The sequence below is a fragment of the Ornithorhynchus anatinus genome, chromosome 5, assembly GCF_004115215.2.
Source record: "Ornithorhynchus anatinus isolate Pmale09 chromosome 5, mOrnAna1.pri.v4, whole genome shotgun sequence".
NCBI lineage: Eukaryota > Metazoa > Chordata > Mammalia > Monotremata > Ornithorhynchidae > Ornithorhynchus > Ornithorhynchus anatinus.
Genome location: NC_041732.1, coordinates 4485816 through 4512687, shown reverse-complemented (window position 1 = coordinate 4512687; position 26872 = coordinate 4485816). Strand labels below are relative to the sequence as shown.

General features: G+C 54.9%; 1 protein-coding gene across 1 annotated transcript; it reads right to left on the bottom strand.

The window, feature by feature from the left end:
* On the bottom strand, window positions 1-26681 carry ATP1A3 (ATPase Na+/K+ transporting subunit alpha 3). The gene is given in 24 exon segments (XM_029066616.2): window positions 1-545; window positions 811-902; window positions 2192-2293; window positions 3426-3556; window positions 3666-3811; window positions 4272-4395; window positions 4726-4880; window positions 5545-5713; window positions 6272-6422; window positions 6662-6798; window positions 6912-7087; window positions 7468-7660; window positions 13250-13384; window positions 14130-14239; window positions 14493-14691; window positions 15413-15681; window positions 16630-16747; window positions 16847-16983; window positions 17953-18003; window positions 18006-18063; window positions 18734-18937; window positions 19186-19245; window positions 19395-19523; window positions 26463-26681. Coding segments are annotated over 24 exon segments (3081 nt in total). The 5' UTR covers window positions 26469-26681; the 3' UTR covers window positions 1-516.
* Window positions 26682-26872: the final 191 nt, after the last annotated feature.

Here is a 26872-nt window from a genome sequence, read left to right as displayed (position 1 = left end):
TTCTCTCTCTCCACCAATATATTTGTAATTGTCCAGAAACAGAAAAACAGAGAAGGACACAGCGGAGGGGAGTACAAAAGAGAGAGGCGGATAGAGAGAGAGAGAGAGGGAGAAATGATGAACCAGAGCGAGATGGAGAGAAGGGGAGACTGGAGAAGGAGAGTGATGAAGAAACAGGGATGGGAGAGGGAGAGGGAGACAGGTAGGAAAAGCCGAGAGAGAAAGGAAAGTCGAGCAAGCAGAAGAAGGGAGAGAGCCAGAGGACAGAAATAAAAACTGGGGAGTGGGTGGGAGAAGGGGCTGGCCTGGGCTGGGAGACGGTGTCGGGGTCGGCTGGAGACGGGGTTGGGGCGGACGGGCCTAGAGAACGGGCTGTGCTTCACCCAGAATATAAAACACGGAGGGGAGCTGGGGGGTGAAGGAAGTGGATCCCCCTTATGCTCCAGTACCCTGGGGTGGGGAGGGGGCTGGGGCCAGGGCCGGCAGGGAGGGGGAGAGTTGGTCCTCAGTGGGAGATCAGTAGTATGTTTCCTTTTCCACCCAACCTGGAGCAGGAAGAACCAAGGTGGATGGAGACAGAGACACCAGAGATCATCACAGTCATTGAGCCCAGATCCAGAGACAGAGAGAAATGGAGAAAAAAGAAAACTAGTTAGAAAGGAGTCTCACACCTCAAACGCAGACCCTGCTCTCTAGCTTTGCCTTCTCCCCCGCCTGCCACCCCAGTGTCCTGTTCACCTCGTTCCCACCCACCCCCCACATCATCCCCCACGATGCTCCACCTTCAGCCCCCTCCCCCAACCACCTTACCCCCAGGATTTCTGCGTAGGATGAGTTTACGGATCTCGTCATAGACAAAGATGAGGAAGCTGTAGGGAAAGGCACAGAACCACCAGCTGGGCCTGCAGAGACAATGAGAGACAGAGACAGGGAGACGGGAGGAGAGAGGGAGTGGTAGAGAGAGGGAGAGAGATGGATCCAGAGATGGAGAAAGAGGGAGGGGAGAGAAGAGCTGGTTATTTCAGTTCCTGCCCAGCTCAGAGCTCTGGGTGGACGTGAGGGGAGTCAGGAAGGGCAGGTGGAATCAGTCCGGAGAAGAGAAAGCTGAGGGCTATGAAGGGAGGGAGGTGAGAGGAGACCAGTCTTGGTCTGCCAGTCTCTGAAGGGCCATTACATGGGAAAGGAGGCTCCTGCCCCTTCCCCCCTGCAGCCCTCCTGAAGGCAGAATGGGAGAAACAGAGCTGATGCTCCCTCCTGTCTCTCCCCACTCCAGTCCATCCTTCACTCTGCTGCCCGGATCATTTTTCTACAAAAATATTCAGGAAACTTCTCAAGAACCTCCAGTCGTTGTCCACCCACCTCCTCATCAAACAGGAACTCCTCACCATTGGCTTTAAAGCACTCAATCATCTTGTCCCCTCCTACCTCACTTTGCCACTCTCCTACTACAAGCCAGCCCACACACTTACTTGCTCTAACGCCAATGTACTCTTTGTCCCTCAATCTCATCTCTCTCACTGCCAACCCCTCACCCACGTCCTGCTTCTGGCCTGGAATGTCCTCCCTCCTCAAAGCTGACAGACAATGACCCTCCCCGCCTTCAAAGCTTTATTGAAGGCCCATCTCCTCCAAGAGGCCTTCCCCGACTAAGCCCTCCTTTCCTCTTCTCCCACTTCCTTCTGAATCACCCTTACCTGCTCCCTTTATTCATACCCCCCTTCCCAGCTCCACAGCACTCATGTACATATCTGTACTTTATCTTATTTATATTAATGTCTCTCTCGCCTCTCTAGACTGTAAGCTCGTTGTGGGCAGGGAACGTGACTGTTTATTGTTCTACTGTACTCTCCCAAGCACTTAGAACAGTGCTCCACACACAGTAAGTGCTCAGTAAATACAATTGGCTAACTGACTAAAAGGAATGGTGGTTGGACAGTGTACTTCCCCAAGCACTTAGTACAGTATTTGTCACACAGTAAGCACTCATAAATACAGTTGAATGAATGAGGGAGTGTTGCCGGGACGAGCTGGGGAGGAAGGTCCAGCAAAGGGAGCAGGAAAAGACCTGGCTTGGATGGGGGTAGGAGGGTAGGTGGCATAATCTAGGCAGAGAGGACCCTGCAGCCCAGGTCTTGGGGGGTCAGAGCGGGCAGGGGGTTGAGGGCAGGTCCTCGGGGTGAGAGGCACTCACTTGAGCGGGTACATGCGCAGGGCCACGTCCATGCCTGGGCAGTAAGACAGGAAGGCTGCCAGTGCCGTCTCCTCAAACAGTCCGAAGATCAGGATCTTGTTCCTGGGGCGGGAGAGCCAGCCGGTGGGGGGAAAGCCAGACTCTGACCCTCCCGACTCCTGACCGCTGACCCTCAGGTTTCCCTCGCTTCTCAGTGTTACTGACCTGAACCATGACCCTTGAATTCTCAACCCTCCTACTTTCCCTTTTCCAGAGAGACAGAGAGATACCGAGAGATAGGGAGACACAGAGAAAGGAGGGTTGGGGGAGAGAGACAGATGGAAAGATACAGAGAGGCAAGCAGAGAGAACGGAGAGATGCAAAGCAAGACACATAGAGACAGAAAGATAGATACAAAAAGACAGACAGAAACACACTGAAAAAGAGAGATTCAGAAAGGGATAGAGAGACAGAAAGGCTTGCATTGAGACACACTGATGGAGAGGCGCAGTAATAGAGAGACAGAAAAAGAGGCAGGCAGAGACACAGAGAGAGAGAGATTGAGAGGTAGGCAGAGAGACATACCGAGATAAAGAAACAGAGAGATAGAGACAGAGAGGGAGGGACTCAGAGAGACACAAACCAAGAGAGGTAGCGAGAGATAGAGGCAGACAGAGAGACATAGAGTACAGTCAGAGATAGAGACAGAGAGAAATGAGGCAGGAAGAGCAACACATAAACAGAGAGTTAGAGACAGAGAGGTAGGAACAGAAAGACAGAGAGACACATAGAGAGCCCGAGAGGAAGGGAGAGACAGAGAGATAGAAACAGAGGCAGACAGAGAGACACAGAGAGAGACTGAGAGATAGAGATGGAAACCGAGAGTCAGAGAGACACCTAAGAGACTAAGGGATAGAGACAGAAACAGAGAGTCAGAGACACATGGAGAGATTGAGAGATAGAGAGTCAGAAACAGAGAGGCAGAGAGACACATAGAGAGATTGAGAGAGAGATGGAAACAGAGAGGTAGGCAGAGAGACACAGAGAGACTGAGATGTAGAGACAGAGAGATAGAAATAGAGAGGCAGGAAGAGAGAGACACAGAGATAGAGAGGCAGAGAGATGGAGAGAGAGAATCCAAGTGCCGAGAGATTTAGGAAGTCCCCAGAGAGAGAGAGAGTGCAGGACTAAGTTCAGACCCCCGACCCCAGGACCCCCGCTCCCCGCAGCCCCTTGTCCCGGCGGAGGCTCTCACTTCATGCCCTGCTGGAAGACGGAGTTCCTGCGGGTTTTGCAGATTATGAGATCTGCCCACTGCACCACGACGATGCTGACGAAGAAGGCCGTGTGGCAGGTGAATTCCACCGACTTCCTCTGCTCATACGTCTGCAGGGGAGGGGTCGGGGTCAGCCTGGGGGCCCTGCTGTCCGTCGTCCGCCCCCCGCCCCCTCCGCCCCCAGCCTCGTCCACCGCCCTGCGGACCCCGGGCTCTCACCCACTGCTGCCCGTAACTGTCCTCCAGGTCGTTCACCATGCGGTCATCCCAGTTGAGGCGAATGCCCACCAGGTTGGAGGGCAGGAAGCCGTTCTCCGCCAGGATCACAAAGTAGGCGAAGAAGCCCCCCAGCGCCTGGATCATTCCTGCGGGGGGATGGGATGGGTCAGGGGGATCCCCGGGCCTGGTGGCCTGGGGGAGTCCCGGGGGACGGGAGTGCCCGGAGGGAAGAAAGAGGGAGGGAGGGAAGGAGAGAGGGAGGAAGGGATGGAGGGAGGGATGCAGGGATAGATGGAGTTAGGGAGGGAGGGAAGGAAAAAGGGAGGAAGGGATGGGAAGGAGCAAGGGAGTGATGGATAGAAGGAGGGAGAAAGAGAGGGAGGGATGGAGAAAAGGAGTGAGGAATGGAGAGATGGAGAGAAGGTTGAAGGGAAAGATGGAATTAGGAAGGGAGGGACGGAAGGGATGGACAAGGGACGGAGGGAGGAATGGAGAGAGGGATGGATGGAGGGAGAGAAGGAAGGAGGGATGGATGAAAGAAGGGAAGATGGGAGGGGCGGAGGAAGGGAGAGAGAGAGAGAGAGAGGGTGGGAGTGGCTCCCATACCGATCTGCCCGTAGGCCATGCTGATGAGTCTCTCGTTCACCAATTTGTCGGTCCGAGGGTTCCTGGGCTGCCTCTTCATGATGTCGCTCTCGGCCGCCTCGTATGCCAGGGAGATGGCGGGCACCTGCAACGGGGGAGACAGAGGGTGGAGGGAGGTGTGCAGTGGGTGGAGTGTAGACGGGGGTGGGGAGGGGGAGCGTGGTTAGGGTTGTGGAGGAAGAGATGGAGGGGGGAGCGTGGAAGGGGATGTAGAGGAGGAGATGATAATAATAATAATAATAATAATTATGGACAGGGAATGTATCTGCTTATCATTATATAGTACTCTCCCAAGCGCTTAATACAGTGTTCTGCACACTGTAAACGCTCAATAAATACAATTGAATGAATGAATGGATCCTAGGGGGTCGCCAGGTGCAAAAGGGGGCAGCGAGAGGCCCTGGCGGAGACTCACCATGTCAGTGCCCAGGTCGATGCAGAGGATGGTGATGGTGCCCAGCGGCAGGGGGATGTTGGCCATGATGAACAGCAGGAAGGGGGTGATCTCCGGGATGTTGCTGGTTAAGGTGTAGGCGATGGATTTCTTCAGGTTGTCGAAGATCAGGCGGCCTGATGGGTGGGGGGCGTGGGCTCTCAGCTCTGGCCCTCTCCCCTTAAAACCAGTCTCCTGCCCGAGGCTAGACGGCTCAGACCCATAACGGGTCTCTCCCAGAGTGTAGGAGCCCCGATTGCCTCCTATGCTTATGCTGAGCCCCCTCCAGACAACCAGGAAGTTTGTCCTGCTGCAGTGACAGCCCCCTCCCCACATAGCCACCCCACCCCCGGACCCACACATTTCTCTCTCAATCTCTGTGCATCTCTGAGGCTCTGCTTTTTTTATGGTATTTGTTAAGTGTCTACTAATTTGCCCAGCCAGACATTGTACTAAGCGCTGGGGTAGATATAATAATTACGGTATTTGTTGAGCGGTTACTACGGGCCACGCATTGAAAAGGGCTGGGGTGGGTACAAGCAAATCGGGTTGGACACTGTCCCTGTCCCACGTGGTGCTCACAGACTCAATCCCCATTTTACAGACGAGGTAACTGAGGCCCAGAGAGATGAAATGATTAGTCCTAGGTCACAGAGCAGACAAGTGGCGGAACTGGGATTGGAACCCAGATCCTTCAGACTCCCTGGCCTGGGTTCTATCCACTAAGCCGAACTGCTTCCCGGCCCGTCTCCAGCCCCCTCGGCGGCAGCCCCAGCCCCAGGGGCTGCCTCGTCCCCTCACCCTCCTCGACGCCGGTGACGATGGAGGCGAAGTTGTCATCGAGAAGGATCATGTCGGCCGCCTGCTTGGACACGTCGGAGCCTGCGATGCCCATGGCCACGCCGATGTCGGCTTTCTTCAGCGCGGGGGAGTCGTTGACCCCGTCCCCGGTGACGGCCACGATGGCTCCCTGCGGGGCAGGGTCCGGGTCGGCCCTCGCTGCCTTCCCACCTCTGTTCCAACCCAGGGCACACCTGCCTCTGCCCTTCTGCAGCCCCCGAAGTCCGGCCCCAGGAGCCCGTCCCCCACGCCCAGAACCCCCAACGACCTCCTCCAGCCCCCACTCTCCCAAGCCCCCCCAAGATTTCTATCTCAGGTTCGGCTCTCTCAAACCTCCCAAGGTTCCTCTCCTAGTTCCCACTTCCCCAGACCCCTCCCAATGCCCTACCCCCAGCCTCCCTTCTTCCAAGCCCCCCCCGAAGCTCTTGCCCCCACCCCCACTCCCTCAGCTTCCCCAGTGCCCTCCCCCCAGGCCCCACTCTCCCAATTCCCTCGAGGATCCTGTTTCCAGGCCTTGCTCTTCCAGACCATCTCAAGACCCCTATCCCCAGCCTCCCCCACACCCCAACCCCAACCCCACTGTCCAAGGGTCCCCACTGTCCCAGACCACACTCCCCCAGGCCCCCCCACTCCCCGCTGTCCGAGGGTCCCCGTTGCCCAGGCCCCGTTGTCCCCAGCCGGGCCCGACCTGTCTCTGACAACCCTCCACGATGATGAGCTTCTGTTGGGGGGAGGTTCGGGCGAAGACAATCTCAGTGTGGTTCTGCAGGATCTCGTCTATCTGCTCCGATGAGAAATCCTTCAGGTCCGTTCCGTGGATCACACAGGCTTTGGCGTCCCTGGGGGCGGGGGAGGGGCCGGAGAAGGCCGGGGGGTGGGAGGGGAACCCGGGGGGAGGAAGGGCAAGGAAGGGTAGAACACAGAGGCGCGATAGTGGAGGGAGAAGAAGAAAGATTGAGCAGGAGGTCATCCAGCGATCTCTAGGCCTGGGCGAGGGTCGGTCCCCTCCCCACTGTCAGTCAGTCTGTCTGTTGGTGGGCGAGGGGCCGGGCGAAGGATATGATTCGGGGGTCCTGACCTGGGGTTGACCTGGCTGACGGGGATGTTGAGGCGGGCGGCGATGTCCTCCACGGTCTCGTTGCCTTCCGAGATGATGCCCACACCCTTAGCGATGGCCTTGGCCGTGATGGGGTGGTCTCCAGTCACCATGATCACCTGGGGATCGGTGGGTCAGCGGGCACAGATGAGGGGGGGGGGGGAGCCTTTCTCTCTTCTCCTCTCCTATCACCCTTTCCCCTCCCCCGGCCCGGCGCCCCCTTGATGCCCACCTTGATGCCCGCGCTGCGGCACTTCCCCACGGCGTCGGGCACGGCGGCACGGGGCGGGTCGATCATGGACATGAGTCCAACGAAGCACAGGTTGTCGGTGGTGAAGTTGACATCGTCGCAGTCGAAGGCGAAGCCCTTGGGGAACTGTTCCTCGGGCAGGTAATAGTGGCAGAAACCTGGCCCGGGGGGAAAGAGAGACAGAGAGAGGGCACCATCAGCCCCACCCCAACACCACCCCCAGGCCCGGCTCTCTTTATCCCTCATCAGAGCCGCCAGCCTCCCCGTCCCCTGGACACTCCCCGGGCACCGTTTCTGGCCCCAGACCGGAGTGGACAAGACACACATTCCCCAATTCCCAAAGGTCCGGGGCTCTGGACAGACAGGGGGCCCTGTCGCCCAGGCTCCTAATCTTGCCCCCTTCAACAGTCCCGGCTCCCCCAAGCCCCCCTTGGCCCAGCCCCGAGTCCCCCAGACTCCCCATGCCCCAGCCCCGGCTGCCCCAGGCCCCTTGACCCCCCAGCCCCTGGGTGTCCCAGGCCCCGCGGCGGCCCCTTACCCAGCACCCTCTCTCCCAGGCCGCCCAGCTCCAGGTAGGCATTCTGGAAAGCTTCCTTGAGCTCCTCGTCCAGCGCCTGTTCCTTGCCCTGCAGCAGGATGGTGGAGCAGCGGTCCAGGATGCGTTCGGGTGCCCCCTTCATCACCAGCAGGTAGCGGTTGTCGTTGGGGTCCTCCGTTTCATGAATGGAGAGCTGCCGGGGGGCGGGGAGAAGGGTTGGTTGGGGGGGGCGGCAGAGGCGAGCCAGAGTCCCCCACCCAGCCCTGAGCAGAGAGCTCTCTGGACTCCCCGCGCCCCCCTTGCTCTATGCCTGGGTTCCCCCCTTTCAGCCTCTCCTTGACTTGGTGATTCTTGATCTCTCTCTCTTTTATGGTATTTGTTAAGTAGATTCAAGTTAATACTACTAATAATAATTATGGTATTTGCTAAGCGCTTACTATGTGCCACGCACTGTTCTAAGCGCTGGGGTAGATACATGGTAATCAAGTTGTCCCACGTGGGGCTCACAGTCTTAATTGCCACTTTACAGATGAGGTAACTGAGGCACAGAGGAGTTAAGTGACTCACCCAAGATTACACAGCAGATAAATGCCGGAGCAGGGATTTTAGAACCCAGGTCCTTCTGATTTACAGAGCCTATGCTCTATCCACTAGGCCACGCTGCTTCCGTCTGTCTGTCTGTCGGTCTCTCTCCCTCTCTCTCATTCTCTCCCTTTCTTTCTCTCTCTCTCTCTCTGCCTTCCTCCCTCGGGAAGCCTCTTTGCCTCCCTCTGCATAGGTCTCTATCTTTGTCTTCCAACATTTGTTTTACAGATGACAAGGTCCGCCAGGAAGCAATGCGGCTTAATGGAAAGACCCCGGGCCTGGGAGTCAGAAGACCTGAGTGCTAATCCCCGCTCCGCCACTTGTCTGCTGTGTGACCTTGGGCAAGTCACTTAACTGTTCTGAGCTTCTCGTTGTGGGCAGGGAATGTGTCTGATTATTGTTCTATTGTCCTCTCCCAAGTGTTTAGTACAGTGCTCTGCGCATAGTAAGCACTCAGTACACGTAATTGACTGCCTATTAAATGGGGATTCAATACCTGTACTTCCTCCCCCTTAAACTATGAACTCCATGTGGGACAGGGACTGTGACTGATCTGATTAACTTGTATTTAACCCAGCAATAAGCACGTAGTAGGCTCTTAATAAACATTACTATTGGTTATTGTTAACAGACTGACCAGAGGATGGGAGAAAGAGGTGGAGAGACACCCCCCACCCCCCACCCCGCCCCACCGAGGTCCGTGAGGTGGAATGAAGGGAACAGCTACTCGGGTGGTCCTTCCCTATTAGAATAAACCTCATCCCGAGACGTGCTTACTTGCTTTGTTTTTAGTTTAATTTTATTAAATAAATAGTGCCCGTTAAGCACTTACTGGTGCCAAGCACTTTACTGAGCGTCCCGGTAATTACAAGATCACCGGTTTGGACACAGTCCCTGATCCCATATGGGACTCACAGTCTAAATCCCTCATCTGTAAAATGGGGATTAACTGTGAGCCTCACGTGGGACAACCCGATTCCCCTGTGTCTACCCCAGCGCTTAGAACAGTGCTTGGCACATAGTAAGCGCTTAACAAATACCAACATTATTATTATTAAATCAGAGGGAGTAGGATTTAATTCCCATTTTACAGTTGAGGACTTGCCCAAGGTCATACAGCAGACACCTGGCAGAGGTGGGATTAGAACCTCTTTCCCACACGTGTTTTCTGGAATATTTTTCCTGTTCAATGATCCGATGAGTTCTGCCTCATCTGTAAAATGGTGAGACGATTCTTTTTTTTCCTCCATCTCAGAGGCGGTGAGACCCACGTGGGACAGAGACTGTGTCTGATATGAGGGTACTTTTTAAGCACTTACTATGTGCCAAGCACTTTTCGAATCCGTGGAATATATACACGTTAATCAGAGTGGGCACAGTTCCTGTACCATATGTCTTGTCCCACCGTCTCAATCCCCATTTTACAGATGAGATGACTGAGACACAGAGAAGTGAAGTGACTTGCCCAAGGTCACACAGCAGATGAGTGGCAGAGCAGGGATTAGAACCCATGATCTTCTGATTACCAGCCTGGTCTCTGTCTATTATGCCAGGATGCTTCTCTCCACATCATAGCATTTATACTCTCACAGCAACCCAAAACACTTGCTTGCGCGCCAGTTTACCTGCTCTATTATCTAAACACTTGCTTTTACACAGACCCATCTTTCCAGGCTCCTTCCTGTCTGCAAATTATTTTATGTCTTTATTTCCCGGTAGATTGTAAGCTTCCTGAGGGCAGAGATCGGTTCTCCTCTGGACTGTAGGCTCGTTTTGGGCAGGGAATGTGTCTGTTAATTCCGTTATATTGTACCTTCCTAATCCCTTAGTGCTGCGTTCTGCACGTAATAAGCACTCAATAAATACCACTGATAGATCGAATATGCTGCTAGGGTGCTCTTCCAAGCACTTAGTAGAGGGGTCTGCGAACAGTAATAATTATAATAATGTTGGTATTCGTTAAGCGCTTACTATGTGCAGAGCACTGTTCCAAGCGCTGGGGTAGATACAGGGTAATCAGGTTGTCCCACGTGAGGATCACAGTCTTCATCCCCATTTTACAGATGAGGTAACTGAGGCACAGAGAAGTTAAGTGACTTGCCCGCAGTCACACATCTGACAAGTGGCAAGATAGATGACTTGATGAATTGGGGGAGGGTGTTAAACTAATCATCGGTTCATTTTTATTGAGCAGCTACTGTGTGCAGAGCTCTGAACTAAGTCAGTCAGTAGTATTTATTGAGCCCTTACTGCGTGCAGAGCACTGTACTGAGCGCTTGGGAGAGTACAACATAACAATAAACGGACACATTCCCTGCTCACAACGAGCTTAGAGCCTAGAGGTGGAGAAAGACATGAGTATAAATAAATAAATGTACAGATATGGATAACAGTGCTGTGGGACTGGGGGTGGGGGGAATGAATAAAGGGAGCAGAGGATGATAAAATTAGTAGACGTGATCTCCACCCTCTAGGACTGTACAATCCGGTGGGGGAGCCAGTCACTAAAATAAATTACAGAAAGGAGGAAGTAAGAGAGCATAAAAATACATACAATAAATGCTCCGGGATGGTGGGGGGGAGTAGATGATGGGGAAGTGACGGTAGTCGGGGGAAATCTGCTGAGGAATTGAAAGATTAATCCGGGAAGGCCTCTGGGAGACGTGAAGAGGGAGGGAGTTCCAGGCTAGAGGGAGGGCTTGAGCAAGATGTGGGTGGGAAACGAGGTGCAATGAGGAGGGAAACTTGGGAGGAGCGAAGTTGGGAGCTGGTCTGGAGTGGGAGAAGAGAGTTAGTCAGAAGGGAAGGAGAAAGCAGCATGGCTCAGTGGAAACAGCCCGGGCTTGGGAGTCAGAGGTCATGGGTTCTAATCCCGGCTCCGCCACTTGTCAGCTGTGTGATTTTGGACAAGTATCTTAACTTCTCTGTGCCTCAATGACCTCATCTGTAAAATGGGACTAGGACTCTGAGCCCCACTGGGACAACCTGATCATCTTGTATCCTCCCCAGCGCTTAGAACAATGTTTTGCGCATAGTAAGCGCTTAACAAATATCATCATGATTATTAGAAAGCTGATGGAGCATCTTATATCCGTCAGTTGGGTGTTTCTGCTTTAAGTGGAGAGGAATGGGCAACCATTGAAGGTTTCTGAGGAGTGTTCAGAACTCCTGAGTGTGATCTTACCTAACCCCTGTTGGGGGCAGGGAGCATATCTACCAACTCTGCTATATTGTATTCTTCTAAGCGCTTAGTACAGTGCTCTGCACACAGACAAACCTCACTAGAAACCACTGCTTGATTGATAACCCTGACACCTCTACCTTGAGCCAAATCCTTTTTCCCTCCTTCCCCTGATTTCCCCTTTGCCGTAGATGGCACTATCATCCTTCCTGTCTCACAGGCTCTTAACCTTGGCATTATCCTCGACTCATCTCTCTCCTTCAACCTTAATCTGTCATTAAATTCTGTCGGTTCAACCTTCACAATGTCGCTAAAATCCACCCTTTCCTCTCCACCCATTCTGCCACCACGTTAATTCAAGCATTTATCCTACCCGGTTAGATTGTAGCATCTGCCTCCTTGCTGACCTCCCTGCCTCCTGTCTCTCCCCACTCCGGTCCATACTTCACTCGGCTGCCCGGATCATTTTTCTCCAAAAACGTTCAGTCCATGTTTCTCCACTCCTCAAGAAACTCCAGTGGTTGCCCATCCACCTCCGCATCAAACAGAATCTCCTCACCATTGGCTTTAAAGCACTCAATCACTGTGCCCCCTCCTACCTTACCTCACTGGTTTCCTACTACAACGCAGTCTGCACACTGTGCTCCTCTAACGCCGACCTACTTACTACACTTCGATCTCGTCTATCTCACCGCCAACCTCTCGCCCACGACCTCCTTCTGGCTTTTAACTCCCTCCCTCTTCACATCCGACAGACTCTCACTCTCCCCACCTTCAAAGCTTTATTGAAGGCACATCTCCTCCAAGAGGCCTTCCCCAATTAAGCCCTCGTTTCCTCTTCCACTCCCTTTCTCACTGCTCCCTTGTACTTACTCCCATTCTTCACACTTCCCTCAGCACCAAAACGCTATGTCCGTATCCGTAATTCACTTATTTATATTAATGTCTGTCTCCTCTTCTAGACACTAAGTTCACTGTGGGTGGGGAACATGTCTACCAACTTGGTGAGATTGTACTCTCCCAGGTGATTAGTACAGTGCTCTTCACACAGTAAGTGCTCATAAATATGATTGACTGATTGTTACCTATTTGTAAACAGAAGAAGTCCTTGGGGGGCCTTGTGGGGGCTTTTTGGGGTCCCAATGTCAGGGTGTGTGTGTGTGGGAAACCCCTCTGGAGGGGAGGTCCAGCCAGGGGGCTGGGCCCGGTGGGAGAATGGAGTCCATCCCAAGACTGGCTAGCGGGTAGGGAGGGGAGTGGAGGGGACCGCGAAGCACTGAAGGCCTCAAGCGCCAGGACTGTGGCGGGGCTCCAGACCATCTCGAGGGTTGTTCTGGCCACGAACTCTCCTTGGGCGGAGCAGGAAGGCTATGAGTGCAGAAGCCAGACGGAGTCGATGCAGAGGAAAGAAAATCCTGGAGAGCCGTGCCCACTGGGCCAGGCCTGGCACGGGCTCAGGGAACAGACGTTCCTCCAGGAATCCCAGCCTGGAAAGCCCCAGGCACCAGCCGGGACTCTCACTGGACACCGATTGGCTGGACAGATGGAGGGTCAGCAGATGGGCGTAGGGATAATCTTGGGAGCCCAGCCAGCCACGGTCCCCTAGCTGATCTCCCCGGAGGAAGGGTGGTCAGTCAGTCCGTCAGACCCGGCCAACTGAGGGCACCAGGCCCAGCTGATCTGCCTGCAAGTTGGTCTGGGGGTGAAGAGTGGGCTGACCGGCTGCCTCCCCACATCCCCTCAGGGTATGGGGGGGCTGATGGAGAGGGAAGGGGCTGAAGCCTCCAGCTGGGGGTCCTGGGGCGTGGGGGCCAGGGAGGTTGGGATGGGTGGGGTCCCTCCCGGTCCCAGTCACTGTGTCCCTCTCCCTCTGCCCTCTGCCCTCACCCCCAGACCCTGTTTTCCTCTCTGTGCCCTTTTCACTCACCCCCAGTTCCTGTGTCCCTCTCTGTGCCCTCCGCCCTCTCCCCTCATCCCTCCCTCAGCCCCCCAGCTCCTGGCCTCTCCGCCCCATACCTGGTACTTGTTCGTGGAGTTGAAGGGGATCTCCGCCACCTTCTTGTTTCTCTCCCTCATCAGCTTCACGGAGCCGGACGACAGCTCGATGCACTTGAGGAGCGCCGACTCGGAGGCGTCGCCCGCCACGTCTCGCTGCAAGGGGGAGACAGACGGATGGGGTCAGGCGGACACGGGGCTCAGGGTCAGGGGTTAAGATGTGTAGGAGAGGGGTCGGATGCAGGCCCAAGGAATGGAGAGTGAGTGTGTGGGCTTGGGGAAATCCTAACGCGGTTTGCTTGTATCCACCTCAGCGCTTAGTACAGTGCCTGGCACATAGTAAGTGCTTACCAAATACCATCATTATTATTCATTATTATTATTGATAGGAGGAGCTGGGAAGAGTTAGCATGACGGCGGGTAGGAATGGGGAAGCAGGGACCCCCAAAGACAGAGCGGTGGAAAGAGAAAGGGAGACCGAGTAACCGCAGAAGCAGAGATGGAAAGAGACCAACACAAGGCAGAGAGGCAGGTAGGGTGAAGAAGAAGAGTCGGGGGTTGCTGAGATCAACTAATGGCATTTATTGAGTGCTCACTGTGTGCAGAGCACTGTGATAATAATAATGATAATAATTATGGTATTTATTAAGCGCTTATTATGTGCCAGGCACCATACTAAGCGCTGGGGTAGATACAAGATCATCAGGTTGGACTCAATACCTTTCCCAAATGGGACTCACAATCTCTATGGGAGAGTACAATATGATCGAGTTGGTAGACACGTTCCCCGTCCACAAGAAGCTTACAGTCTAGATGTAGATGGTGGGCGGAGGACTTAAGAAGCATACAACAAAGGCTGTTTTTGTGTGGGGCGTGGGGCTGGGGGGGGGGGGAATCTCACCTTGAGCACGGGGATGTTATCTTGGCCTCCCTTGAAGACGGCTCGGTTGCAAAGCCCAGCGATATGAGACAGGGCCACCCAGGTGTGGGAACTCTTGTCAAAAGAGGTGCCTGGATCGGGGCGGAGTTGGGCCCAAGAAGCGGGGGGGGGAGGCCCAGGTCAGGTCCAGGTGCCCTTTCCGGCCCTGTTCCCCCTCTCCCTCTTCCCATGATCCAGACTCTCCCGGGACCCTGATTGCCTCCTCCCCAGCCCCCACCCACTGCTGACTGGACTGGTCCCCGGCCTCCTCCCGCAGCGTCTCCGCTGGCCGTTCTGGTCCTCAGCCCCCCCCCCCGGCCCTCCCCCAGGGGCATCCCCGCTGACCGGACTGGTCCTCGGTAGTGTCGGCCTCGTGGATCTGGTTGTCGAACCACATGTGGGCAACGGTCATGCGGTTCTGGGTGAGGGTGCCGGTCTTGTCGGAGCAGATGGTGGACGTGGAGCCCAGCGTCTCCACCGCCTCCAGGTTCTTCACCAGGCAGTTCTTGCGGGCCATGCGCTTGGCCGTCAGGGTCAGGCACACCTGGGGAGGCGGGGAGGTGGGGACAAGGGGGACAGGGACAGAAGAAGGGTCAGGGAATGTTTCTACCAACGCTGATCTATTGTACCCTCCCAAGCTCTTAGTACAGTGCTCTGCACACAGTAAGTGCTCAAAAAATACCATTGATTGATTCCCTCTAGACTGTAAACTCGTTGTGGGCAGGGAACGTGTCTACCAATTCTGTTATATTACTCTCCCACGCACTTGGCACAATGTTCAGCACACAGTAAGCACTCAATAAATAAAATTGATTGCTACCCTCTAGAATATCAGATCCCTGTGGGCAGGAATCGTGTCCACCAATTCCGTACTAGTGTACTCTTCCAAGTGCTTAGTACAGTGCTCTGCACCCAGTAAGTGCTCATTCACGCAATTGTATTTATCGAGAGCGTAGTGTGTGGAGAGCACTGTACTAAGCGCTTGGGAGAGTACAGTATAACAGTTAACAGGCACATTTCCTGCCCACAACGAGCTTCAGTCTAGAGGGGGATAAATATCCTTCATTGATTCCCTCTAGACTGTAAACTTCATCCTCCGATATGAAGGCCTGTGCTCTTTCCACTAGGGCACACTGCCTCCCGTTGATTGATTGATTGATTCTGTCCTGAATCCAGTGCATTCCCCAGTCACTTCCAGGACCCCCGACCCACCCCTCAGCCTCTGCTCCCCTCCCAGGACTCAAGGGTGGGGTCCCAGCCCTTACGGTGACGGTGGCCAGCAGCCCCTCGGGCACGTTGGCCACGATGATGCCGATGAGGAAGATGACGGCCTCCAGCCAGGTGTAGCCCAGGATGAGGGAGAGCACGAAGAAGGACACGCCCAGGAAGACGGCCACCCCAGTGATGAGCTGGATGAAGTGCTCGATCTCTATGGCGATGGGCGTCTTCCCCACTTCCAGCCCCGACGCCAGGGTGGCGATCCTCCCCATCACCGTCCGGTCTCCGGTGGCCACCACCACGCCCCGGGCCGTGCCTGAGGGAACAGGGAAACGGGGTCAGGCTGGGATCGAGTGCCGTTAACAAGGGTCCTGTGTGACCATAGGAAAGGCCCATCCTTCCTGCGTGCCCCCAGTAATAATCATAATGTTGGTATTTGTTAAGCGCTTACTATGTGCAGAGCACTGCTCTAAGCGCTGGGGTAGATACAGGGTAATCAGGTTGTCCCACTTGAGGTTCACAGTTAATCCCCGTTTTACAGATGAGGTAACTGAGGCACAGAGAAGTTAAGTGACTTGCCCACGGTCACACAGCTGACGAGTGGCAGAGCTGGGATCCGAACCCATGACCTCTGGCTCCCAAGCCCGGGCTCTTTCCACTGAGCCACGCTGCTTCCCCATGAAGTGACAAGGCCCATCCTGTAGTGGAAGGAAATCCACCGTTCCCCTTCTCCCCTCCGAATACCCTCTCTCAACTCTTCCCCAGGAGCGTCCATTGATTTCAGGAAAGTGGAGGGGGAGAGATAGCTGTTTATGGCCATCCTGGTGAAATAGGCCATTTTTTACGGTATTTTTTAAACCCTTACTTTGTGCCAGGCACCGTACTAAGCGCTGGGGTAGTTACAAGGTAATCAGGTTGGACACAGTCCCTGTCCCGCATGGGGCTCATGTCTTAATCCCCATTTTACAGATGAGGCCCAGAGATGTGAAGTGACTTGCCCGCGGTCACACAGCAGACAAGTGGCGGATCTGGGCTGAGAAGCCAGGTCCTTTTGATTCCCAACTGTAAGCCACACTGCTTACCTGACATTCCCTCTCAAAATATGGGCACTTGGGCCGGTCCAGGCGTGGCACCCCCGGAGAACTCCAGGAGAACAGTGAAGGAGCCTGGCCCTGGGGCGAGGCTGAGGCTGGAGATCCTTCACGCCCCCTCCCCCCCTCCCCCGACCCCCCACTCCCCACCTCCAGGCCCACCCCCCACTCACCCTCCACGCAGTTCGTGGAGAAGAAGGTGATGTTGCGTGTCTCCAGGGGATTGTCGTGAGTGCAGTCCGGGGAGCGGGTCTGCGGTTCCGACTCTCCCGTCAGGGAGGAGTTGTCCACCTGGGAGGAGAGGGGACAGGCAGGGTCCCAACCAGGTCAGGGGTGGGGGATGGAGAAGACGAGGTCCCGGGAGGCGGGGGCGAGGGCCCGGGCTCTCACCTTGCAGCCGTGAGCGGAGATGATGCGCAGGTCGGCGGGGACTCGATCTCCCCCCTTGATCTCCACGAGGTCGCCCACCACCACCTCCTCAGCGTTCACCTGCATCTTCTCACCCTCGCGGATCACCAGGGCTTGCTGGGGGAGCCCGGAGAGGATGGGAAGCCTCAGAAACGGCTCCCCACCCCTATTTATTTATGTTCGCGTCTTCCCCTCTAGACCGGAAACTCCTCCGTGGGCAGGGAACGTGTCTGTTTACCATTGTACTCCCCAAGGTCTTAGTACACTGTAGCGCTCAATAAACACGATCGGCTGACTATTTACCTGTTCTGATATCTGTCTTCCCCCTTCTAGATTGGGAGCCCGTTGTGGGCAGGGATTATCTCTGTTGCTGAATTGTACTTCCCAAGCACTTAGTACAGCACTCTGCTCACTGTAAGCGCTCAATAAATACGATTGGCTATTTACTTGTTTTGATGCCTGTCTCTCTCCTTCTAGACTTTGAGCCCGTTGTGGGCAGGGAATGTCTCTATCTGTTGCTGAATTATACTTCCCAAGCGCTTAGTACAGTGCTCTGCACACAGTAAGCGCTCAATAAATATGACCGATTGAACGAATGAATGAATGAATGAATGACTTCTCACTCCCTTCCCCTCCTGGGTTGCTTCCTTGGCCCTCTCTCAGCCTTCTGGTTGTTTTCTCAGCCCCACCCCCCCGCCTAATGATAATAATAGTAATAATAACGGTAACAACAATAATAGTGATAGGAACCCACCTGCCAACTTTTTAATTTTTGTATTATTGTTATAATATTGTTATCTTATATAACAACTATCATATTGGACTCTCCCAAACGCTTAGTAAAAGCGCTCTGCACGCAGTAAGCACTCAATTAATACCACTGATTTACTGATTCATAATAATGATTGAGGTATTAAGGTTTGGCTCTTACTATGCGCCAAACACTGGGCACCACGTTGCCCTCCCTCAGCCCTTCCGCCCCCTGTTCCTCCTCATAATCATCCCCACTCCTCAACTCTCCTTCCCACCCCAAAGCTCCTCCTCTCAGCCCCCGTACCCTCAAGATTCCCCCCACCCCCACTCACCTGGGGGCACCATGTTCTTGAAGGATTCCATGATCTTTGAGCTCTTTGCCTCTTGTAGTAGGAGAAGCAGCCGGTAATAATGACGACGGCAGCCAGGACAATACCCAGGTACAGCTAGAGGGAGGAAGTCAAAGGTCAAGGCCTGGCTGGGGCCACTTCTACCTGACAACCTCTGCCCAGACTCTAGGAGTGGGGCAAGTAGGAGAGAAGTAGGGAGGAGATCCAAGAGAGAGAAATGTTGAGACAGAGAAAGAGGAGCACACACACAGAAACACAGGCCCACAGACAGAATAGGGGATTGTGCGTGTATGACTACGTAGCGTGACTCTCTTTGGAAGGGGTATCTTCACGTGGCCTGTTTCCGCGTGTATGTCCCAGGAGCACGGGTGCCCAAGTGTGTCTATGGGGATCTGTAGTGTGGTCGTCCGTGTGTGTCCGTGTATTTTCATATGTGTCTAAGGGTCCTGTGCCCAAGGGTGCCCACATATGTCCATGGGTGTCTGTGTGTGTCCAACCGTGGGTCCCGTGCCCAAGGGTGGCCAGGAGGGTCCTTGTGCATCTGCCACTCTGGAAGCTCGCTGTGAGCAGGTAACGTGTCTGTTTATTGTTCTACCCCCAAGCGCTCGGTACAGTGCTCTGCACAATTAAGCGCTCAATAAACCCGACTGACTGACTGAATGAATGAGTGTCCCTGTGTATTCCTGTGTGTTCATGGGCCCCGAGCCTAAGGACGCCCACGGTTGCCCGGCCGTTCCCCTTGTGCGTGGGTGTCCACGGGACTCACGTTGTCCCCGGCAGGATCATCTTCTGTCCCGGCCTGGATGCCGTAGGCCAGGAAGCAGAGGATCGCCCCGATCCACAGCAGGATGGAGAAGCCCCCAAAGAGCTGGCGACAGAACTTGACCCACTCCGGGGTGGTGGGAGGCGGAGTCAGCGCGTTGGGCCCGTCCCGGGCCAGGATCTCCTGGGCTTTGCTGTGCGTCAGACCCTGAGGGTGCAAATGGGGCTCAGGCCGCCATACTCAGACGTCCTGTCCCCCTCCCCTCCCGGGGGACCTAGGCATCCTGTTCCCAGTGTTCCCTCCCCTCACGGGGGACCCAAGCGTCCTGTCCTCAGTGCTCTCTCTCCTCGTGGAGGACCCAGGGGCCCCATCCCCGGTGGCCCCTCCCCTCCTGGGGGACCCAGGCATCCCGTCCCCCCTCCTCTCCCGGGGGGCTGTCTCTGCCCCTCACTCACCTGGACACAGTCGGTGTTATATTTCCTGCAGACTTCTTCCACCGACATCTTGTGCTCTGTCTGGGGGAGGGGGACAGAGGCAAACGAGAGATGAAACCGAAGTCCGTGGGCTCCGTGGGGATGGGAAGGGGGAGGCTGGGGAGGGGAAGGGGTGGGGGCGGTTTCAGCCTGGGGTGGGATCTAGGTGGGGCGGGGAGGGTGGACCTTACCATAGCCACTTCCTTCTTCAGGTCGTCCAGGTCCTTCCTCTCCTTGTTGGCCTTGCTCTTCTTGGGGGAGTCCTTGTCATCCTTTTTGTCCTGCGAGGTGGCGACACGATAGCTGTCAGAGCGGCCGGACTGCGGGGCGAGAGGGGGCTGAAAGGGGAGCCTCTCTTCCCCCGCCCTCCTGGGCTGGACAGCCCCTGGGGACACACGGCAGGGGTTCCCCCCCGAAACCTGCCCCTCTCTCCTCCCAACTGCCTCTGGGCCTCAATTTCTCTCTCTATCTCTCTCTGCCTCCCTCTTTCTGTCTCCTCCTCCCTTTCTGTATCTCTGTCTTTGCTTCTCTCTTTCTGTATCTGTTTCTGTCTCTAGCTGTCACCCTCTCTTTTTGTCTCTGCCTCTGCCTCTTTGTCTCTGTCTGCCACTCTGTTTTTCTGTCTCCCTTTCTGTCTCTGTCTCTATGTCCCTGTCTGCCTTTCTGTTTTTCTGCCTCCGCCTCCCGTTTTGTCTCTCCGTTCATGTCTCTGTGGCTCTCTTTCTGTCTGCCTTTCTCTGTCTCCGACTCTGTCTTCATCTCTACGTTTCTGTCTGCCTCCCTTTCTGTCACTATCTCTTGGTCTCTCTTTTTTTCCTCCTGTATCTATCTCTCTCATTCCATCTTCATTTCTGACTATTGCTGCTCAGTGTCTCTGTCTCTGTCTTTTTAGCCCAACCTGATTTAGAGGTGTCATTTCTACCTTGTTGTCTCTCTCATCCACCCTGATCTCTCAAGACACCAAAGACAGACGGACAGACAGATACACACATACACACACTCACATTTCCACAGACACACCCACGGAAAAATAAACCCAGAAACACCTAAGCCATCGGACACAATCATCACAAGGGCATAGAGGTGCACAGATCCAGACACAATCACAAACCCAGGCACCCTCTCAGAGACACCCCTGGCACACACCTAGACAAACACAGGCACGTACCTGCACACACTCCCAGTCAGACACGCTGAAGCACTGAAGACAGAGTCTCCCCCGTTTAGACTGTGAGCCCGTTGTTGGGCAGGGATTGTCTCTATCTGTTGCCGAATTGTACATTCCAAGAGCTTAGTACAGTGCTCTGCACATAGTAAGAGCTCAATAAATACGATTGAATGAATGAATGAATGACACAAACCTGGCCTGACCCAGGTGAGGTCATAGACCATGGGCTCCCTGTGGGCCTCGGCTTCCCTGTTTGGCTCTGTGGCGTCCCCTCGGTCTTTCAGCATCACCCCGTTGGTAGCTATCCCCAGCCCCGCAAGGAAATTCCCCAGAGCCCAGCTCTGCCCCTTGGTCCCTTTGGGATGTCACCAAGGAGAGGGGAAAGAAGTCCGGGATGGTCAGAGACTGGGAGAAAGGGGGATCCAGGGTTGAGTGTGGGGGAATGATAAATGATGGGAGATGAGGGGGACCGTGAGCTTGTTGAGTCCGGGGTGGGGACGCAGGGCAGAGGGGAGAGGGGGTGGGCAGAGGGCCTGGTGCAGTTGTCCCCACTCTCCTCAGCCTGCACCTGGCCAGGGGCCAGAGCTGCCTAAAGCCTGGATCAGCCCCTAATCCAGAGATGTGACCTTGGAAAAGGAGAGAAGTTGTGGGTGGGGAGAGGGAAGGTGGGAGGAAACGGCTCCTGATCTACACTGCCTAGCACCAGGGAGAGAGGCAGATAGAAACAGAGCTAGCGCCAGAGAGAGGCACAGAGAGAGAGAGAAAAGCAGAGACAGAGACAGAGAGGGACGAGAGAGGCCCAGAGAAACTGAGAGAGGCAGAGACGGAAAGACACAAAGACAGAGAGAGACACACACACCCCTCACAGAGATCGAGAGGGACAGGTAGTCGGAAGAGGAGGAGGAGGAGGGGGTGGGGGAAGAAGAGGGCGGCAGAGGGACCAAGGGGAGCAGGAGGAGGAAGGAAGGAGGAGGAGAAAGGACTAGAAAGACTTCAGCCCTGCAGCAGCACTGCGGACCCAAGAGGGCTGAGGCTCACAGTCAGCACCCCCATTCCCACCTTTTCCTCTTCTCCAGAGGGGTGGATGATATGTCAAGTGTTAACAGACTTCCTTCTCTCCCCACCCATGTCCCCTACCCCCGTGTCTCCACTTTACGTGGGGGAGAAGGAACAGAGATGCAAAGACCCAGGGTGTGGGAACGGGCCGGGGTGGAGATATTCAGAGCTCCGTCTTTATAGATATAAGGTATTTATTAAGCGCTTACTACGTGCCAGGCAGTGTACTAAGCTCTGGGGTAGATACAAGATAATCAGGTTGGACACTGTCCTTGTCCCAAAGAGGACTCACAGTCTTGATCCCCATTTCAAGGTAACTGAGGCCCAGAGAAGTGAAGTGACTTGTCCAAGGTCACACAGAAGACAAGTGGCAGAATTGGGATTAGAAGCCAGGTTCTTCTGCCTCCCAGTGCCCGGGCTCTAATCCACTAGGCCACACTGCTTAGAAGAAGCAGCGTGCCTCAGTGGAAAGAGCACGGGCTGGGGAGCCAGAGGTCATGGGTTCAAATCCCTGCTTCACCGCTTGTCAGCTGTGTGACTTTGGGCGTCACTTCACTTCTCTGGGCCTCAGTTACCTCATCGGTAAAATGGGGATGAAGACTGTGAGCCCCACGTGGGACCACCTGATCACCTTGTATCCTCCCCAGCGCTTAGAACAGTGCTGTGCACATAGTAAGCGCTTAACAAATTCCATTATTATTATTATTCCGCTCTCCCCACCAACCTCCCAACCTCTCTCCCGCCTTCCCTGTAGCTCCAAGAAGCTGAGTGTCGTGGAAAACCCACAGAGGAGGGGAAGGGTTGCTGGGGCCAAGGGACCGGACTCCTGGGTCCCCGGTCCCAGGTTGGGAGTAGGGGGCTGGAGGGAGCAGTCTGAAGCGGGGAGAGGGGCAGGACAGGGGGAGGGACTCGGGGGTGCTTCGTTGCTCTGCAGACCCTCTGGGGTGGAGCTAACCAAGCCCCCTCCCTCTCTTGCCAAGTGCCTAGGAGAGTGGGGAGGGGGTAGGCCCTAGAGGCTCCCACTGGGGTTTGGGAGGACCTCTGCCTCTTGGGGGAGGGTCTCCCCACTCCCCAACCACGGCTACTATGGGGTCCAGCGGAGCCCTAGTATCTCCCACCCATCCCCTACCCACAGGGAGGAAGCAGGGGCTACTGTGGTTCAGGCCAGAGACGGGAAGGAGGGAATGCTGACCCTGGAGGCTGAGCTGGGGACAAAGAAGCCAGAGGTCGGGGGGTGGGGAGGGGGGCGCAGGGCCCGGCGCCCCTCCCTCCGCAGGAAGCCGAGCCGAGGGGCGGCCAGGCCGGGGGAGAGGAAGCCAGGCGGGGGGCCAGACGGAAGCCCAGGCCTCCCCCTCTGCTCTCCTCCTGCCCAGCCCGCCCAGGCTCGGCATGGCTTCTCTCTCTCTCTTCATGTCTCTCTGCGTTTCTCTGACTGTCTCTGTCTGGGACTTTCTCCCTGTGGGTCGTTCTCGGGCTCTTTTTCTCTTTGGGTGTCTCCTCCTCACCTGTCAATCGTTGGGTCTCCCTAATCGATTTCTCTTAGTGTCTGGGTTTCGTTTTGCACCGATTCCATTCTGTATTTTTCTTTGAGTCTCCGTTTTCTGGGTCTCTCCCCCAGCCCCGCTCCCGTCCCAGACTGCGAGCTCATTGTGAGCAGGGAACATGTCTGCTAATTATGTTGTATTGTACTCTCCCAAGTGCTCAGTACAGTGCTCTGCATATAGTAAGCCCTCTGTAAATGTGATTGATTGATTGATTTCCTCTCTGGACCTTTGATTCTGCATCTCACTTAGGCTTCTCCATCTGTCATCTGTCTTTCTGTCTTTCTTTCTCTTCTAAATCTCTCTTTTTGCATTTGTCTCAGAGAGATTTTCTGTGTCTTTTCTGTGTATTTCTGTATCTCTGATTCTGCTTCTCTGCATCAAATTTTATCTCTCTGCCCCTGCCTCATGTCTCCTTGTCTCTGTGTCTCAGTGTGTGTGTATCTCTATAACTCTCTGACCCCTGTTCTCTTTCTTGGTGTCTCTTGATCAATCAATCAGTCAATCAGTGATATTTATTGAGCACTCACTGTGTGCAGAGCATTGTACTAAGCACCTGGGAGTGTAAAGTGCAGTTGAGTAGGTCGCCATGAGCTTTGCCCACAAGGACTTTGCCATTGCAACCTTTCTCAGCTCTTTCTTTTTTTTCTTTTGACCAACTGATTCCTTGAAGACCTCCCAGTTTCTCCCTCCTACTTATCACATCTCTTTATTTGAGCCCACCTTTCTTTTCGACGGTATTCCTTAAGCGCTCATTTTGAACTAAGCGCTGAGGTAGATATGAGTTGATAAGATTGGACGGAGTCCAATTCTGCGTGGGGCTCAGTCTTAATCCCCATTTTATAAATGAGGTAACCAAGTCACAGAGAAGCAGAGTGATTTGCCCAAGGTCACACAGCAGGCAAGTGGAGGAGCTGGGAGTAGCGGCCAGGTCCTCTGACTCCCAGATCCGGGCTCTTTTCACTAGGCCATGCTGCTTCACTTGGCTGCTGTCTCTCTCTCTGATCCTATCTCGTCTGTCTCCTTTTTCTGAGTCTCTGTTTTTATCTCTTTCTTGATGTCTCTATCCTGTGTCTTGTGATCTTCATCTTTCGGATTTTTTTCAAAGTTTCTGCATTCCAGTTGTCTCTGTCAGGCTCTGTCCTTCCGTCTGTCAGTCTCGGTCTTTTCATTTGTCTCAATCTCTGTCTTCCCATCTGTCCGTCTCGATCTGTCAGTCTCTGTCCCTGGCAGCCTCTGTCTCTCCGTCTGTTGGTCTCTGTCTTTCTGTCTGTCTCAAGCAGACTGTCTTTCTGACTTTCCCTGTCCATCTCTGTCTCTCTTTCCTTCACATCTTTCTAAGTTTATTTATCTTATCGTCTTCCTCTGTCTCTGTTTCTCAATGGGTGATTTTTCTCTGTTTTAGCCTCCCCTGCCTTTCACTTTTGCCTCTGATCCTCTTTCCTTTTTGTGTGTCTCTGTCTTCTCTCATTGTCTCTGTCATCAACTCTATTTCCGTTTCTCTGTCTCTCGGACTAGAGGTGTCTCTGGGTTTCTCTTTTCTGTCATTTTTCTGTCTCCTGCTGCCTCTTTCCTTGAGTCTTACTATCTCTATCATTGCATCCACCTCATCATTCTCTGTCTTTGTTTCTGCCTGTCTCTCCCCTCTTTCTCTCTCTCTCTTTCATCTTTAGTTCTTCTCTGCCTTCGCTCCTCCATTTTCCTTTACCTAATTCTTCAGTCTTTGCTTATTCCCTCTGCTTCTCCTTGTCTCATTTTCTCTGCCTCTCCCTATCTCACTGTTTCTCCCTCCCATCTTCCATCTCCACCCCCATCTTCCCTTTACACCCCTATCGTCTATCTCCAGATTCCCCATCCTCTCTCTTCCCATTCCAACCGATCCTACCCATATCCCCGTCCCACCTTTCCTCATTCACTATTTTCCCACTTATCTCGCCCCTACCCCAATCCCAACTCCTCATTCCCATCTCACCTATTTTAAATCCCCCCTTCCTCCTGTCCCTACTGTACCCTTCATCCCCACCTCTACCTGTCTCTCGTGTGGCCATTTTCCCCATCCCCTTCTCCCCATTCCCAATGTCCCCACCTCTCCATCCCCATCGCTTGAGCCCCCTTCCTCTCATCCTCCCGTCGAGCCACGAAGAGCAGGAGAATGGCAGGAGCCACCCGAATGGACAAGGCCCCTAGGCTTCCCCCATAGACTCTAGAAGGACGTCCGGACACTGACAAGGGCACAGAGACACCGACACCCTGCAATTTGCACACTCACTCACACACCGACCCACTCTCGTACCCACACCTACACTCCCCTCCTCGCACCCTGACAACCCCTGCTCACGCACACACACAATCGCAGTCTGACTCTCCCCGCCAACACACACATGCCCAGGCCCATTCACACGCCTGCCAGAGCCATGTTGATCAGTCAGATTTCCTCCTTGGACTGTCCCCTCCCTTTTTCTCCAGCTTCCTTCACCTGATCTTTCCAGCCTCTCACCTCTCGCTTTCCCCGGCCCCAGCTCCGTTCCCCCACAACTGCCCAGCTCCACTCTCCCCGGCCTCCGGCCTCCAGACCCCCCAGCCCTGCTCCCTCGGGTGTCCTGTGGGGGACCCCACAGCTCGGGTCTGGCCGCAGTGCAGAGCTCTGAGCCCCAGGGACAGAAAGGACGGCCGGAACGGGAAGGAGAGAGGGAGGTCACGGATAACTGCAGGGTGCCCCTCCCCCAATCCACCAACACCCCCCACCCCCCCGCCCCAGTGCAGGGAGAGGAGAGAGAGCACTCACACGCATTGACACACACACACCCCCGAAAACAGATCCTACTTACACCGACACACACACACACACACAAAAAAAATTCACTCAGACGTACACATAGGTAAATCCAAAAGAGCACAGTGATGCACACACCTAGACACCCATCAAGATACTGCACGCACACACAAATGCACGGGAACAATCCTCCCACTCGCAGCCGCAAACAGACATACCCAGTGAGATTCACAGTCACAGGTACACCATCGCAGGCACATGCAGCCGGACCAATGTCACTTACGGAGATTCAGAGGCACACGCAAAAAGACCATCACCCACGAAAGAACACGACTCGGTCATACACACACCCGCCCGCAGTCCCACGCAGTACACACAGTCACACACTCACGCACGGTCGTAGCCTTGCTCAGAGTCACCTAGACATAGACAGTTATTCACATACCTAATCACTGTCACGCATACATTTCGAGTCGCACACACGCAAGCCCGGACCCATTCCACCACACGCAAAAACTGCTACACACAGGGACACACTGACAGAGACACTCCAAGACGCGGGCATTTAGACACCCTCAGACGTACGTCAACTCGGAGACACCCACGTACCCACGAGCGCTCGCAGCTCGCACAACCGGACGGACGCTCACCCACACACAGACATACACAGCGTGTACTCACACGCACCCACGCCCGCCCCCCTCCCGCCCTAGGCACCTACCCCCATCTTGGCGCCTTCTTGGGGAAAGCTGCAGGGGGGGAGTGGGCAAGTGGGCGGGAGTTTGGGGGGTCTCAGGGAATCTGGGGGCTCCCCGGGGGCTGCGTGCGTGTGTGCGTGGCCGAATAGGACGGTCGGGACGGGGTGGGTTGGGGCCGCCGGATCCGGGCTCAGCACTGGCCGCTGCTCGCCTCCTCTCGTCCCTCCGCAGAAGAAGCCTGCAGCCGCCCCCTCCTCCTCCTCCTCATATCACCAGCCCCCCGGGGGGGGGGACCCAGCGACCAATGGCGGGCCGCCCTGTCGTGATAGACGGCCCCTCGGCCCCGCCCCTTTTACTGCAGCGCTCCCCCCCTTCTGTCTCTGCAAGGTGGCTGGGGCTGGGGGGCCAGGGAGGCCAGAGGGGCGACAGATGG